Source organism: Vollenhovia emeryi, unplaced genomic scaffold, assembly GCF_000949405.1.
Source record: "Vollenhovia emeryi isolate VEMERY1.0 unplaced genomic scaffold, V.emery_V1.0 DF939209.1, whole genome shotgun sequence".
NCBI lineage: Eukaryota > Metazoa > Arthropoda > Insecta > Hymenoptera > Formicidae > Vollenhovia > Vollenhovia emeryi.
The window spans coordinates 495,506-511,828 of record NW_011967157.1 but is presented as its reverse complement, the minus strand read 5'-3'; the positions used below and the strand labels follow the sequence as shown (position 1 = coordinate 511,828).

Sequence of the window (16,323 nt, the reverse complement as noted above, 5' to 3'; positions counted from 1 at the left end):
CTTCGAGACTCACCAGTGAATCCAATCCTAAGGCTTGTCGCTAGTCGAGAATCAGATGCGCGTTCGAAAAACGAACAAAGCGCAAATTCTTTCTCAACGCGAATGCTAATTTATGATTGTCGTACCGTTAGCTTGTGCAATTAAAAAAAAAAAGAGCTAGCTACTGGAAAAAGGGCGCATCTGTCGCGTCACGCTGCGTCTCAAGAACCTATACAATAAGTTGGGTAAATTTTTACAGACCTGTAGCGTTAACGAGCACTCTGGTATTTTTAGCTCTAAGCGTGCATGAGAACAGGGGAATCCCATATGGAGTAGACGAGGAAAGACGAACAAGTATCGGGTGTTGTACGGATGGACCGGTTCTAACGTGACAGCTGTAGCTGAGAATGTTCTGTTACATGTATCACAGTTTGCCAGACTAATGAGACAATGCGTGTTTTGCTTTAACATATAATTTTAGTGGCTATGTACAGAGAGCGCGTATTCCGTATTATTCTCTTAATAAATATGGGCCAACTCTAGATTCACTGTCATTCCCGAGAGAAAGATAAACTCGAATTAATTGTGCCAAGAGTGTTACGAACCATCATCTTGTGATGGTTAATAGGGGACTTTTCTCTACTTTGTCACGAGATGATGGTCAAATAACCACCATCTCGTGACAAAATAGAGGAAATTATGAGATAGGCTCCTACTATGAGATAGCAATGAGTTCCGCCATGAATTAATTGCCCCTGGAGCGAAATCTGTTTAGTGGGAAATTGATGGTTAGATCGTGTAATCGTTGCGAAAAAAGATTTGTGATTGAATTTGGACGTTGGAAACCTGCAGCCTCAGGAAATTTTTTCTGTGGGTGTGCTATCGCATATTAGAATCCTATCTCATACTAGAGGACTTTCCTCTACAAACGTACAGTGATGCTCATATTACAAGTTTTATTCTCATGCTCTTCGACGAATGATTATTTCAGTGCGCGCATTGTGGATACAACAATTGCGCGTGAAATTTCATTCATTTCCACTCATCAGTTTTTCCGTTACTGCGTGCGGCAGCCACGAGGAGACATTCGGTAGGTCCAGCACACCCTATATACCGCACAAACATCTGTTCCTACGGCGCGAGATAATCGCACGCATAAATAAACCACGACACAGGGCCAGGCGTGCGTGTCTCACGTGAAGCGGCGAAAACGTGACTTTGCCGTTCACAATTCGACGTCCCCCGAAAAAGTCGCGGCGAAGAGAAGACTTTACCCGTGTGACACGCGATATTCCGCAGACATTTCACGGGGTACCTAAAACCACCATAAAAATATCATTCGCGATATTCCGACAGCGGATCGACTCGGTAGGTATTTCGAATAATCGAGAGAGGACATTGCAAAATTGCCGAAGACACATCTACCGAATATCCTTTTTCTCATAATTATATTCCGCTGTGTAGCACATGGAACGTCTGTGATGTCTGTCTGAAAAGGCGGGCTGTTGCTCAAAAAAACTGGTTTTTGTAGTTGGCCCTGTGTGTTGCTTAACCGCGTCTAATTATCACGTCCCATTTTGAGTCCCACAGAGCGAGAGGAAACCTATTTCTTTCGTGAAAAACGACGTAGAAATGCCGAGGATTGGCCAAACGAGTAGCGTGTGAAAGAGAGATAGAAAGCCGGCCTCACTAGAAGGTTGGTTATTATTTCGTAAAGACGATCGCGCAACTAGTCGGACCACAGCTGAATCTGACCTTTGCTTGGCCTTCTGCTCTGTCGCGACTTTGGAATTTTAATAATCCGTCAGTAAGTGTGCGAGTGGCGACGCACTTTTCTATCATTACATTTTCGAGAAGGAAAGGATCTGACTTTCACGTAAAAAGTGATGATAATCTTAAACACCCGCCCAGATAAGTTTTTGAGAATTTACCACATGTATACATGGTTAAATCTCTTTTTCTCTCAAGCCTAAACATGGAATACATCTAAAAATAGATATTGCCAAACTCCAAGAGCCAAGATTCCAAAAATAACGAGCGATTACAACCATATCGCGTAATCATGACTTAATCGAGTTCTTGCCCTTGGCCTTTGAATAAAAAATGAGTTTAAGATAAAGAAGCAGCGGAGAATAAATGAATAAAAAATTAAGCATAATAAGACGAAGAACGCTGGAGAACACATGAATAAAGATAAAGTGAAAAAGAATAAAAATTAAAAAATGAAATCTACTTTTAACTCTCCTTTTGTAACATAAAAAACCGCCAAACTCTTTTATCCGCTAATAAATAAACTTCTGTCGTGTGCGAGTCGAGTGTGGGACGCGATATCAATGTTTTGCCAAATACACGGGGTCAACAATTCTTTAAGGAGTCCTCAGGTATGCCGGCACGAAGCTGCCGACTCGGCTCCACGCGTGACGTACTCGTAACTATATAAATCACTTGCGGTTTTGTAAAAAAAAAAGGAAGAAAGAAAAGAAAGAAGAGAGGCTCAACTTTTCGATTAATAGCCGGTTCCCGTCCACCGAGCGGTAAATCCACGCACATAATTCGCGTATGCGGGGCGCAAGGTGGGAACGGACACAGGTGTACGCGCGTGCACGCGTGCACGTGTACACCGCGCCGCTTCGCGCCGAAGAGACCTGTCCGACCAACCAGGAAGCGATCCCGCACAACTGGTCACTCGCCGGAATTCTGTCGGATGCGATTACACGGCGCGATGGTTCGTTTTAAAAATGGGAATCCTCTCTCCGTTTCCCCTCTCTCCCCCCCTTCTTTCTCTTGTTCCTCTCTTGGCGGACCGTCGCGCGGTCCAGCGTTATTAAAGTTGGAATTCGCCCGCGGTTACCTCCCGTTCCGGAAGAAACTTATTCTCCCCAATTTAACTACACACGAGTAGACATGTCGAAATCGAGAAAAACTATCGAATATGAATATACTCGCAAAGTTAGAAAGTATCGTAGCTAACACCGAATGAATAGTCAATATATCAAATGAAATATCGAACAAGCGACATTTTTATCAAAACTACAAAAAAAAATGGTTTCTTGGCCTTCTTGGTAATTAAAAGTGTAGGGAGGATCATTTGATATGCACATCAAGTAGAAAGTTCTAGTAAATCAGCCAATAGGTCTATTCGTTCTCGAAGTACCAGTGCCGCGAGGTTCTTTTGTAGTGTAGATAGGCGCAGATGAGCGGCACGTTTATAGGTCGCAACGATAAACAGGGATGTCAATCACAGCCAATCACATAAACGCATAATTACGTGCAAACAATTGTTTTATCGTACGACCCTAGCTGGAACAATTTCTATAAATAACTACAAAAAATTGATTTGAAATAAAAATTTGTAGAAATTTTCATACCTTCGCTGAAACATTAATTCTTTTGTAAAAATATCTACGAAATAGTGCCACAAATTACAATGTTCTCAAATCAAGAAATTGTTGCAAGTAACATTTCATGAAAATGTACAAATTTGTAAAAATTAGTACAAAGCTTTACTAGTTTAAAAAAAATTTGAGAAACAACACCTCGAAGAATTAAAACATCTGCTTACTTGTAGAATTTCTTAAATTCTGGCAGTTATGTTTAATTTTTTTGTAGAATTCTGTAGAATTATTTCCGGCAGGGGAGCTACGATGGAAAGAAAATTTCAGACATGACATCAAGGTAAGAGTCAACTTCTGTTTCGAAACCGCGCCTCTGCTCGTTGTACAAAGCGTTGCTGAGGACGTAGGGCAGGAGCTCCGTGAAAATATCGACGTCGGGATCCAGGCAGCGACCGAGACCCTCGATCACGAGCATGCTGAGAATCACGCCGCTGAAGGATCCGTCCTGCTTGACTCGGTGGCGGACCATCGCGGAGAATAATTCCGACACAACGGTACTTGCGTTTACCTGCGGATACCCGGGGACGGCGCGCGTGTAGTAATTACTTGTATAAACAGGAAAACTTATACGCGGGAAGGCGTGTCCCGGCGGATCGCCGTCACGCTCTTTCGTCCAAACGAATTCCCTCGCGATCGAGGGACCGTCGTCGCGACGGACGCGGATTTTTCCGCTAACGCCTATCTTTAGAATCGCAATAATTCGCGATTATCCATTATCGGCGTTACGATACCGGTATCAAAAACTGGTTCGTCCGCCCCTTGCGCGTGTTAATATTCGCGAGACGTCTCGTAACTCGTAATTGCGTGCCACATCAAGTATACGCGCCGTCGTTTTTCACACGAATACATTTCTCGGAGGCCGATTGCTCCCGATTCGATCCACACGATTTTAAACAGTGTACCCGGCAGCTCCCGCTATATAATCATTCGCATTCACGTTGTTGCTAAAAACATACGATGATTCGATTTAACTGACGCGCCAACTGTGCCTCGTGCAATGTTTTACGCGCGCAGTCATTCGAGTAAAAATAAAAACGCGGGAGACAGATTCCGAGAAGGATGCAAATCAATGCGGGCGCGCGTAAAAAATTAATAACAGTCTCCAATACAATTTCGATCGAGCGACAACACGGTAACTGGGAATCGCGACCCACACGGAACATAAACATCTATTAGATGTCTAATGGATATCTACGACAGATATTAAGGATATCCACGAATACCTACAAAATATCCGTTAGATGTGCTTTAGATACCCAAATGTCCGCCATTCGAGATCTAATAGATATTTATAGAATATTTATGCCAATATCCACTAGACATCCATATCAGTGTCTAGTGGATATTCATATAGATGTCCCATAGATATCCATTACATCCACTAAAATACTCCAATTATTGAAAAATTTTGTGTACGTAAATTTCGTGTACGATACAATACACCAAATGGGGTAGCTATGGACATCATATGGATATGTAGATATCCCTTGGATATTTATTAGATATTTTGTTCCGTGTGGGAAGAAACGACACGTCGCTCGAGCGATCTCTCAAACTTGGAAGGGAATACCTGTTACTAACGTTAAACGGATTACAAAGGTGAGTCTTGACGATGTTCTTCATCGAACACTTGAAGCCGTCCGGATCGGGGGTCATGTGCGAACTGTGCTCCAGGATATACTGTGCCGCCATTTCGCCCTACGTTACATTTTGCACGTGAAATTTCGCACTTGAATCGCTCGGTCGGGGAATACAAAAGCGTGCGGTAAAAAAACAATCAGCGAGGCGAACGAGATGCCGCGTGCAAAACGTAAGGGAAATAAAAAGCGACAGAAACACGAGAGAAAAGAGGCTTGAAAAGAATGTGGCGAGAAACACGTGCACTTAAGTTTCAATTGTCTTTCTCTACAGATCGCAATTTACGCCCGTGTAAGTATAGCCGCGATTACTTTCATATATTTTAACGTATTTTTAACGCAAATATTTTGCCGTGTACTTTACAACGACGAGCCCCTTGCCTCGAAACTTGATATCGGAAAAGATGCGCTTCGATTAAAAATAGGCGTCTTGCCTCGGGTTTACGTCCCCCGTTAAAATACCGAAGGAAAGCACGCTTCGATAACAAAAAAAAGAGAGAGACAAGAGAAAGAATAAACGTGTTCCTCCGACTCGAGTTCCCCGTTGAGAAAGCTCGAGCAAGGAACGCAATAAAAAGTGAACGTTATATTCGCTCTTCTCGGGCTTACGTTTCCCATTAGCACCGAGTAAAAAACGTCTCGGAGATTTTGTCGGCAGCGATCAGTCAAAGATACCACTAGGCCGCAGTCCAATATGACGAGGCGTGGGTCGTGCGCCACGTAATCGGGGGTAATGACCCGCCGAAAGGTGTCGAACAGGCTCGCCTTCGGGACGACCGCTTTTTCGACTAGAATGTTGCCCGGGTGCAGGTCACAATGGATGAAGTTGTCCTTAAATATCTACGGTCACAAACGGCGTAACTCGCACGTTATCAGTTCCGAGCGAAAAGGCTGAAAGGGCGCTACGAGACACCGATCAATCTTTTATAAAGTTTTGGAATCAGAATTCTCTCTCCTTCGAATTTCAACATTGACCCTCCCGGAATCGGACAGCTTTACAGACATTAATAGCGACAATAATGATCGGAAACGGCCGAGTGTTGATTATATATTGACCATTTTAAGGACCATCGTGATTCCGATCCTGGCGAGTTTCCGCCGTAAAGCAGCGTCGCCGTGTTCGAGATAATCGGATATCGGTGAACCCTCGTGGAAACTCTCGACGAGTATCCCGCGACGGGTCAGATGCATGTAAGGATACGGAAACACGATCTCGCTCATCTTGGAGAAATTTATCGAGAATCTCGCGAGGTTGGAGGCTTCCAGTCGCATGTCAACCTTGGCAAAAATCGATTGCACGATTTAGTTGAATGTGAGAATTACTTATAAACTAGAGGTCCGGCATAATTCGAATGAGCTAAATTTATAAATGTCTGGATCGTCTCTCGTTCTCGCGATAACGAGTAAAGCCCGTAATCAGACTATGGATTGAGATTAGATCGACAGTTGACCAATCGTAGAAAAGTTTACTAATCTCAAGTTTAGTGAATTTTACTGTTTCTTATCGACTTCGTCTCAGAAACTCATCAGAATTATGCCGACACCGACGACTCTCGATCTCAATCAAAGAAATTCGTATCCCGGCTCGGTTCGTTATAACGAAATTTCTCTCGGATTACACAGAGCAAGTGAAAAGGTACTCGTGGAAAATTACTTGGTTTTCCATTATGCGCGCGAATTCATTGATGCAATCCGTGAGACTGAGCCAGCGCAATTTCGGGATCAAGTACATGACGCACTTGGAAAGGCCGCGCATTATCACGATGTCCCTTCTGAAGCAAATATGCATTATTGCCGAGTCAACATTTCGTAGCAGATTTTTCGGGTTAATTCAATTTACAACGTCAGTGTTTTCTTGACCATAGCTGACATTGTTAATAATACAGACAATTTATTGCGAAAAATCTTACATCAGCCAGGGTTTGAACCTAGACCTCCCCCTACACTCTAGGCGGGCGTCTCACCAATTCGACCACTGAGGCATATACATGGTACTTTATAGTACGTAGAGGTAATACTTTTCGCAATAAGTTTTCTGTATTATTAAAAATGCCAGGTATGGTCAAGGAAACACCGATGTTGTTAATTACCGTTGGCGACATTGAAGAATATTCTGATTAGTTAATTGAATTTACGTTCGACGAAAACGTTCAGGCTTTCAGTTCCCGGGCATTTGAAGTTGCTAACAAGAGGGCTCATGAATTAATAACTAGATAAGCAGATTTTGTGCCTTCGAAAGACTTGGGAAGGTACATAAACTCGACATTTCCGTCGAGGGGTACTTTCAACGTTACTGGGAAAAACTAAGAATTATCTGCACGATATCTCAAAGAGGATACTTGAGTTGGTCTTTGATTCCGGGATGCAACACTTTTACCGCTACGGTTTGCAATTTCCTGGCACGCGGACTGGCAGGCGCGGATTCGTCGCTTTCATCGAGAGCTCCGTCTGAAATACTTGATATATATCGGTCTTGTCTCATTCGTCACTTACAGCTATTAGCAAGTTGACCCTGCCACTCGGTTCAAATAAATTGAAGAGAGTGGGTGCGATTGTGAAGTCTTACAAGTAGGGAAAAACCTGCCTTCATGTTCCTCATTGCTAGATCAACATAATTTTTCTCTTATCCCTTTTCTGTAATTGATTACCATTTTAATCGACGCTTTGCAAATTTCTCCTAACATTTAGCAAAATTATAACTTTTTAATATAATTAGATAAAAACTCCCTATTATGAAATGAGCTTCTAATATGAGATAGCAGGTTTTCAACGTCCAAATTCAATCGTGGATCTTTTTTCGCAACAACACGATCTAACAATGAATTTTCCGCTAAGCAGATTTCGCTCCAAGGGCAATAAATTCATGGCTGAACCAATATATGATATTAATTTAGCAGAAACTCATTTTTACCCGTTCGAACGTATCGTTTCAAAAGAGAAACGAAATTGGTAAATGTTTAGAAACGGCAATACGTTGACAAATGTTGTTCATTTTGGGCCTGCGATCGGCCTGATTTCTCTGCGCGTATACTTAATGCGGCTATGCAAATGTATCCGAACAGGCTGCCAAATGTCTGCCGCGTGAACGCTTGGTCGTTCCAGGCGAAACGATAACGGAGGCGACCTTTCGCTAAATCGCGCCCGCGCGATTTCTATCGCGGCGATGTTACGCGCGCGCAGAGAGGAGAGGTGAAAACGCTTTCTAGCTTACTTTCCATGAAACGCGACGTCCGAGAATCCCGAGAATCCCGCGTCGCACTCGGATCGATCCACGCTTTGTACACCTGCGCATCGATCTTTGTTAAATTCGCGCGACCAACATTCATCTCGTTGCACGCGAATCTCCAGTCTAGGGCTTATCGTCTGCGTACCTGCGCGCAGCATCCCGAGCCGATCGGTCCCTCGTCGTCGAATCTCACGAACAAGTCCCGCCAGGAAGGGCCGTATGTCTCCTCGAGCAGGCGTTCCGTGTACGGCCAAGGATGCGGCGTCGCGTTCCGTTGCAGCCGCGAGAGCGTGTCGCAGATGTCTCGCGAGAAGACGTCTCGCCGCGTGGACACCCACTGGCCGAACTTGACGAAAATCGGCCCGAGAAACTCGATACCTGTAAAAAAAAAAATGCGATTCCCTCGCTTGAATTGTCTCTCGCAGGCCGTCTACTCTGTTCCGAAGTAGACGGAGTAGAGATTTGTTTTAAACAAGATCCTCACGTCATTGATCGGCGATTTAACGCTGCTTCATCGTTAATGATTAAGAAACGTCCGAGGGGTAAACCGCCGACCAAAGTTATGTATACCAATGCCAACTAATGCCCAATGGGCATTACTTTATCTTATTATCTTGTTTTGTCTTTTTAGATTCTTTATAATGCCCCAGCAAGGTCAAATAACACCCATCAATGCTCAAAAAATGCCTAGTAATGCCTAGTAATAGGTAAAATTAAATAGGGTGAGAGTAAGTTCAAATAGTACAATTGAGAAAAGAGGACAGAGGCGCACGTAGAAGTTAGGGGATGGAACGCAGTGCAGTTATGGAGAAATGAATGAGTGTATGAGGTAAGGATATAACTGTAAACCAAGACCCACACTTCTTGGCATGTAAGTTGAAGTGTAATAAAGATTGATTGCCTAGTAATGTCCGAAATCTGTACACAACCCCTGGTAACACAGTATATTGGTCCAATATTCGGAAATAATGTAAATCTAGTATTCCCAATATTGGTCTCGCAATCAGCCAGTACGCTCGATGTATGGAAATAAAATGCCAGCAACTGACGCTAGCTCTTCGCTACGAACATGCATTCAATGTTTGAGCGATTTAAATACAGCTGGCATAATGTTAACATATTGTCGTAGATAAGTGCACAGCTAACGAGGGAAGGCATCGAATGGGCATACTGTTAACAAGGAGTTAGCATTGTGTTCAATTTTTCAACAGATATAAACGTGTTATATCTATTACATCTGGCCAAGCACTTACTAGTATGTTTGGATCATACGAATGTTTCATTTCCGACATTAAATGCCAGCAAACAGCACAATAGCATTACAAGATGCTAACACTTTTGTTAGCAATATTGTCCTCACACTGACTATTCAGGGGTCCAATATTGTAAGATGGACTTCTCTTATTTAGCCAATATTTGTCTAATATTGTATCAATTTTAGACTAATATTCTTAGTACATCGTTAAATATTGGCCAATGCACTTCCAATATAAATCTAATATTACATAATTCTTATCGTGCAATATTTACATTTATTCCATGGCCCATACTGGCTTTAAGTTGGACAATATCGGCCAATGTATTTCTAATATAACCAACATTGGACCAATCCTGTACAGCATACAAATGTTGAATCAACATCTCAGAAACGTTCCATTACAACATTGCAATATTGCATCGATGTTACGAAATGTAGATTCAACGTAGGAAAGATATTTATACTTCGACACTCAACATTGGAACGTTTCAGCAACATTATTTAACTTTCTGTGCTGTATGGGAATATTTGGCCAATGCACTGTGCTACTAGGGACAATGCCCTCAGCGGCTTATCATAGCACAACTAGTAGGTCCACTCTCTGCCGGTCCCTTTGATCTTTGCGCTCTCGATCACGTGGTAATCCGCCATACACCCGGGCAGATCCAGCGACGCGTGTGTGTACACGTACTCATCAGAGCCACACACACGTACAACTTTTCTCGACCAGAGCAATGTCGGACACGCAGAAGGGATCGCAAAACAAAAGAACTGATTAAGTGGACCCACTAGTTATAATATGGTTTATCCCTCGGAAACGTCTTCATAGTATACTTTTGGCGAATCTCTTCTTGTAATTTAGCTTGAAGATGAATCTACCCAGCTAGCATGCGTGTCAAAAAGACATCTTTAAGACGGTCATCAAGTTGTCTCTTGGACATGCATCGCTATCTGGGTAATTACAAGGTAAAAAGATTAAAAAAGACGAATGTAACCGGCGTCAAGTACGTTATCCTGGGCACCGATTGACCCAGCGAATATACCGAGCCCAAATCTTGCGAAATTACGCCGACAGAACGCGAGGCGGAAATATAACAGAGCCGACTTACAGATTGACTGCAGATTGACCGCGAAACACATGATTTTGTTTAAAAGCGCAAATGTCGTACTCGATCGGGACCGCTACAAAAAGAAAAACCGGCAGATACTATTCCGCTGGCAACGTGCTATCAGATTATGTCGACTCTGTTGGCAGAACATGAGCCCAACTGCAGACGCAGTTGATGCCGAACTGCCCAAACTGCCGCCGTATCGCTGGCCTACCTTCTCGCAGGATGGTGGGAAACGAGCTCGCGTGGGCCAGGCGCGTTATCAGATACGCGGCGAGCAGGGTGGCGATGACCGTGGTCACGATCGCGATCCTCACCAACACGAGTATCGTTTCCCGGGCGTCCACGAGAAAGCCGCCCTTTCGCTCCTCCTCCTCCTCCTTCCAGTCGTCGACGGGCCCTGCCGTTTGCGGCTCGCGGGAGCGCGCCGTCGAGGCGAGGTTGCGGCCGGTCCACTGCTCGGAGTAGTCGGAATGCCTGCCGTCGCGACGCGTCACCGGTGACGGACAGGAGCGACGACCTCGGGGACGATAGCGCGAGCGGCGCCGCGCGATATCGCCGCCGCGACGACCGAGGTCCGCGAGGAGCCGCGCGAGATTCGGACGCAGCGACATCGTCACGCTCACCATTCCCGATCGCTCATTTTCCGACTTAACAATTTCCAGCCGTGCTGCGCTACCAGGGCGGGCGGGGGCGACGAGGGGGGCAGATCACGTTTCGCGATCCGCGACGCAGTTCCCACGCGCGTCCATGCCGCGAATTCGCGCGAAACTCGTTGCCCTACCGACTCCGAGTAACCCGACGTCGACGATCCGAGATAAACACGAGAGCGACGCGCGCGTCATCGGCGTCGCTTTCGCGCCCTGCGGTTTAAATTCGCCGCGCCGCGGCGGCTCGCGCGAAACTCGTATCGCGCCCCGGGGATTACCGACGCGAGATAACTTGCCTACCTTACCGTCTGTAGTTAATTGGAATGCAATATAAATTTAAAAATCTCGAGATACAAGCGGGAAATCTGAAAAACACTTGCCATAAAGGAACCACAAATGAAATTATGAGGCCAACGCCAATAATTCATCAATGTTGGATGAAAATTAGTGTCCGTCGGTATTTCGCGCCAATTAAATACAGCTGACGCGAGCCTGGAAAAACATTAATTCTAGCGACGCGGAGACGTTCTCGCAATTGGAAAAATTCCCGAACAAAATAGACACTAATAGTCGAAACGTTATTATTTTCCCGCGAAGCAGCGCGACGTATTTTCTCTACGGCGGTAACGACGGTAGAGACCTACTCGAGCTCGCTCGCGCGCGCGGTGTCGCGCGCTCGCGGTGGTAAAAATAAACGCACGGACAAGCGTGAGGAATTGGCAAGGTGCGCGCGAGGTCCCAGCGTTCCCCAACTAGTCTCACGGGCGTCGAGACGCGCTGCTGCCTCGCGGTCTGTGCCGCAGCCGAGCTACCGAGAGCGACGAGACCGCGCTGGTACAGCGGCGATACGTCGCGGACGTCGCACGCAACGAGGGGGAAATGGATCGCGGTTGAGGGAGACGCCAGTTCGCGCGAGCCATGCCGTACGTTGAGCGGCGGTGCGTTTGTTCGTAGAGCCGGTCCGAGCTCCGAGGACCCTTACCGCGCTCGCTCCCCTTTCCCGCGGCGATCGAGAGGACCGAGGGGCAGCGATGCCCACCGTGGCCAACTCCTCGCTCACCTACGAGATCCTCATGTACCTCAACTCCTTCTACTTCGGCATGTTCGCCGTGTGCGAGCTGTGCATGGGGCTGTTCAAGGCCGCGAACATGCCGTCGCCGGGCGCGGGCAAGACCCTGATAGAGTTCGCGCTGCTGTTCTTCCTGATACTGACGGAGAGCGGCAGGATCTACCTGGGAAGGAAGGGAAACCTGACCGAGCGCGGGCTGCCGATCCTCATCGGGATCGTCCTGACTGTACCCAGCTCGCTGGCAACGCTCTACTTCCTGCTCTGGCAGTACTACGTGCTCAGACTGGAGGTGATCCTCTGCAGCATACAGCTGGTACTGCTGGCGTCCGAGGTGGTCATCGCCATCATGTGCCTTATAGCCATCTACCGGCCACCGGCCCCGGGGAAGTGACCGGCCGTTACCGCCTCTGACATTCTAGTCGCGCGATGACTCCACTTCTGGTTCTGCACCTATCACGCTTAATCGACCATTCCGGGTGTCGTCGAGGCTGAGATCCAAGTGTTTGCCGTTGTTTTGTCACGCAATAAGACTTTTCTCGCTGTGTTACTGTGTATTTTATTATTATTATTATTATTATTGTTACGTCTGTACGCGTAAGAAATAATCCTGCGTGAGAATATTGCATTACTCTCCCTCGAGTCTGATATAAATTCAATTCTGCGTAACGTTGCGACTTTGTCGCAAATATTTTTAGGCAAAGTAGCAAAGACTGGCCAAGTAAACGATTTTCGTGCCGCACGACTTGTGTATAATCAAGATTATGAACACTGCCATTTGTAAATGGTTCTCACGTCTAAGCGACAGCTTGCAAATCCTACGGAAAAAAAAAGGGGAACCGTAACGCCGCGTCTATTTCTATGTCAGATATATCATTGTCAGTGGTAAGAAACTTGCACGTGTATGTTTGTTGTGTATACGCATTTATATCAAAATAAATATTTTTCAAATAAATAATACAATACGCCGTAATACATGTGGCGTAACACACACACACATACACGCTTTCTTTTCGTAATGGTATAATGCCGACGTTTTTTCAGATCACATATTTTCAAGTACTTATCTTCCCAGATACGTTAACACACGCGCAATACATTGGCTACTGCAACAAATATTTCGCAAAGTCCACACGATCGAAAACTATCGAAGGTACATTCGCGATCTACATGGTAAGATTACCCCATTGTTACCACGGTGTCGATTATAAATGAAATAGGATTAAAATTTAGCGCCCACAATTACGGCCAACGTCTAATTACTACAGACCCCTAATCTATGACAATTACGGCAAACAGTCGATAGAATTCTACTTTTACGATAATTAAAATTGCATTTCTGCCTAGGTAATACCACTCTCAATGCTTTATACTGCTTGCCGCGGCTCTGCGTCTTCTGATTGCACGCAATCGATTGTTGCAGTAAATTTGTAAAAATACCGAGCCGAATACCAGCAGTATACCGAACACTCCAACAACGCTTAACTCGTGATGATAGGTCAAACATGACAGCAGTATCGCCAGGCCCTGCAACAGACATTATTCAGGCTGTGAGATTGCTTTATCACAGTTACTGATATATCAAATCATTACGTACCTGACGAATAGTCATTATAATGACAAATGTAATGGATCCAAATTTCGAAATGGTGAAAAAGATGTACAACTGGCCTGTTGCTGAGCAAATTGAAATCAGCAAGCAGTCGACTATAAACCTGGGGTACTGTACGAATAAAATTCATTAGCGCTACTTTCGTGCAAGCGGTATGGCAAGAGCCACCGGCTGTGCGTATCGTGAATCCAATTACCGTCGCCATGAAAGAGAATATCAGCGGAAAGCTCGATTGTTGAAACAGAGACATCGCGGTCAGCAAACAGGAGAACATGTTGACTGCACACATCATTTGTACGCTGGTCACACCGTAATCCGTAAAAAGTGCGTTCTGCCAGGTACTTGTGAAGCTATCTAATAGTAAGTAACCTCCCAATAAAATGACGCCGGAGAGCGTTGTAGCCCCATCTGAAAGGAAATTTATAAATCTGTTATAAATTCATTGCAACTAAACCACGTATTGCACATTTAACCAAGCATTTACCGTTTTTATGATCAGAACTGTCCAGCATAAAGAGCGTCATTCCGATGGAGATGAGAATCGCGGTGACATACTCGTAATACTCGTATGTAGTGTGCGAAATTATTTTTCCCATTAACATGACTGGGATGATTTTAGAGGCTTTAGCCAGTACCTAAAAATAAATAAAAACATTAATTGGATACATTGAAACACTCGCATCTTGGCACGAGAGTTGTATCGCTGGTTGGAGAAGCCGACGAATGTTTTACCTGCGTTGGAAAACTGACGTACTTCAGAGCTTCGTACTGACACCAGCTGCTCATGATATTCGACAAGGAGCAAAAGGCGTACTTGTACAGGGGTGTCTTGTGCTGCGGCTGGCGTTGAATAAGTAAATATAATCCCGACGTGAGGAAGGCAAGGATGCGATTCACAAACACCAGAAATTGCGAATCTTGAAACCGCCCTTTATTGCCAGAAGCATCCTCGTATTCCTGTACAAATAAATCCATGTTATTATGGTGCAATTAGGAAATAACGTTACACTAGCAAACAACAAAATATGTAATGTAGAAGAGCGCAAATATTGCTTTTTGTTTTCACAATAGCTATGCCTCTCCTATCGATGGAACTTGATCGATACTTGTGTCATTATCTTTTCTTGCAAGTAGCCCCACGTCAGATAACTAAATTGTAGCCCGATGAAGCAATATGCCAGGAGTAGGGCATCTTGGGTAAATGTCCGCTGGGCATGGGTGGAAGCATTGGGAGCGTAAGACGGCGAGTCCAGGAGACCAGTCTCGCAGTGTCCCACGAAGCACGAATGCACCAGTCTGGGGATACAGCCTTTCCCTGCAAAAGTATATTCTTTTCAATTACCGCAACACACTCAGAGACGTTACATTGGCTCTTTCACGACAGGTACTCACCACCCCTTTGAATGTACTTTGTATATCGTACATATTTGTATATAAGGCAACCCGGCAACAGCACAGTGGCGTATCCCAATAAATTCAAGCACAGACGAAAAATCCAGCTATACGTGGACGTTTTCAGGATTTCTTCGCCGTTGTTTGTGAACAGCTTGACGACCTCGCTGGTTCCAAATATGATGCTGACTGAAAGTAGCAGCAGCACGCTACCGAATGTCAAATCTCTTTAGTTGCGTGGTGACGAACGTGAAAATTACGTGTAACTGTCAAAGTGAAATATCAAAAATTCGAAAGGCAACGTCGCGTCGGTTGTCAACGGTAAAAGGGTAAACTAATGCCGCCGTTGCGTTCGCGCATCCGACAAGGCCGGAGATCGGGACGTACCATATCACGATGTCGCCCACAAAGTTTCCCATACTCCTCGCGAGTGAGAAACTCCGGCAATTATCCCATAACCTTCGTCGCGAGCGTCTCCACGCCTAGCTCACGTGCGCGCGCGGGCTCAGAGAAACCTCCACCTACGCATTATTGTGCACCACAAGCGATTATCATTGGAATTGTAATGAGTCTTATCTCCGCCCTACTCCGGATTCTACCGTGCCGCGAGCATGGTGTTTCTAATCTTCGTCCTCGTCATGGGCGAAACGTGTGACATATATAGGAACATGTATACATATTGCGACACGTATCGCAGGAAGAGGTCAGGATCGAACCGAGTCTTCCAGGGTGCCAGGGGGCCTGCCAGGCCTGCGTGCCACGTTGTATGCCGCGTCAGAAAGGATTCGTTTCCTCAAGGGGGATCCTTCAGCCATCTTTTTTACCGACACGGTCAAATATAGTTTTTGCGCTTGCTAATTCCTTTCATTAGCTTTCGTGCACAAAATAATACCAGCGGGGTTAGGTAGTGTCTAGTTAAAAAGATAAAAGTTAAGTTAAATAATTTTAACTTAATTTAGTTGCATTTTATCGGTAACTTTTAACTTTCAATTTACCTCT

At 45.1% G+C, this 16,323-nt stretch overlaps 3 protein-coding genes across 3 annotated transcripts in view; 1 reads left to right on the top strand and 2 right to left on the bottom strand.

Moving 5' to 3' along the window:
• LOC105561274 (ecdysone 20-monooxygenase) overlaps positions 1-10,965 on the bottom strand; it is a 29,606-nt gene extending 18,641 nt beyond the window's left edge. Inside the window, exons 1-2 of the mRNA XM_012011097.1 lie at positions 10,819-10,965; positions 8,383-8,615 (exon numbers count right to left, since the gene is read on the bottom strand). The gene's annotated coding sequence lies outside the window, so the exon portion shown is untranslated. The remainder of the gene's footprint in view (positions 1-8,382; positions 8,616-10,818) is intronic.
• Positions 10,966-11,909: 944 nt separating this feature from the next.
• Positions 11,910-13,671, top strand: LOC105561270 (transmembrane protein 216-like). The gene has a single exon (XM_012011087.1). The coding sequence runs from the start codon at positions 12,286-12,288 to the stop codon at positions 12,712-12,714; it is 429 nt and encodes a 142-aa protein (XP_011866477.1). The 5' UTR covers positions 11,910-12,285; the 3' UTR covers positions 12,715-13,671.
• Positions 13,228-16,064, bottom strand: LOC105561271 (adenosine 3'-phospho 5'-phosphosulfate transporter 1). The gene is made up of 8 exons (XM_012011088.1): positions 15,712-16,064; positions 15,325-15,533; positions 15,039-15,247; positions 14,665-14,889; positions 14,417-14,567; positions 14,129-14,340; positions 13,918-14,043; positions 13,228-13,847 (listed from the first exon to the last, which is right to left on the bottom strand). The coding sequence occupies exons 1-8, from the start codon at positions 15,741-15,743 to the stop codon at positions 13,680-13,682; spliced, it is 1,332 nt and encodes a 443-aa protein (XP_011866478.1). The 5' UTR covers positions 15,744-16,064; the 3' UTR covers positions 13,228-13,679.
• Between the last annotated feature and the right edge of the window lie 259 nt (positions 16,065-16,323).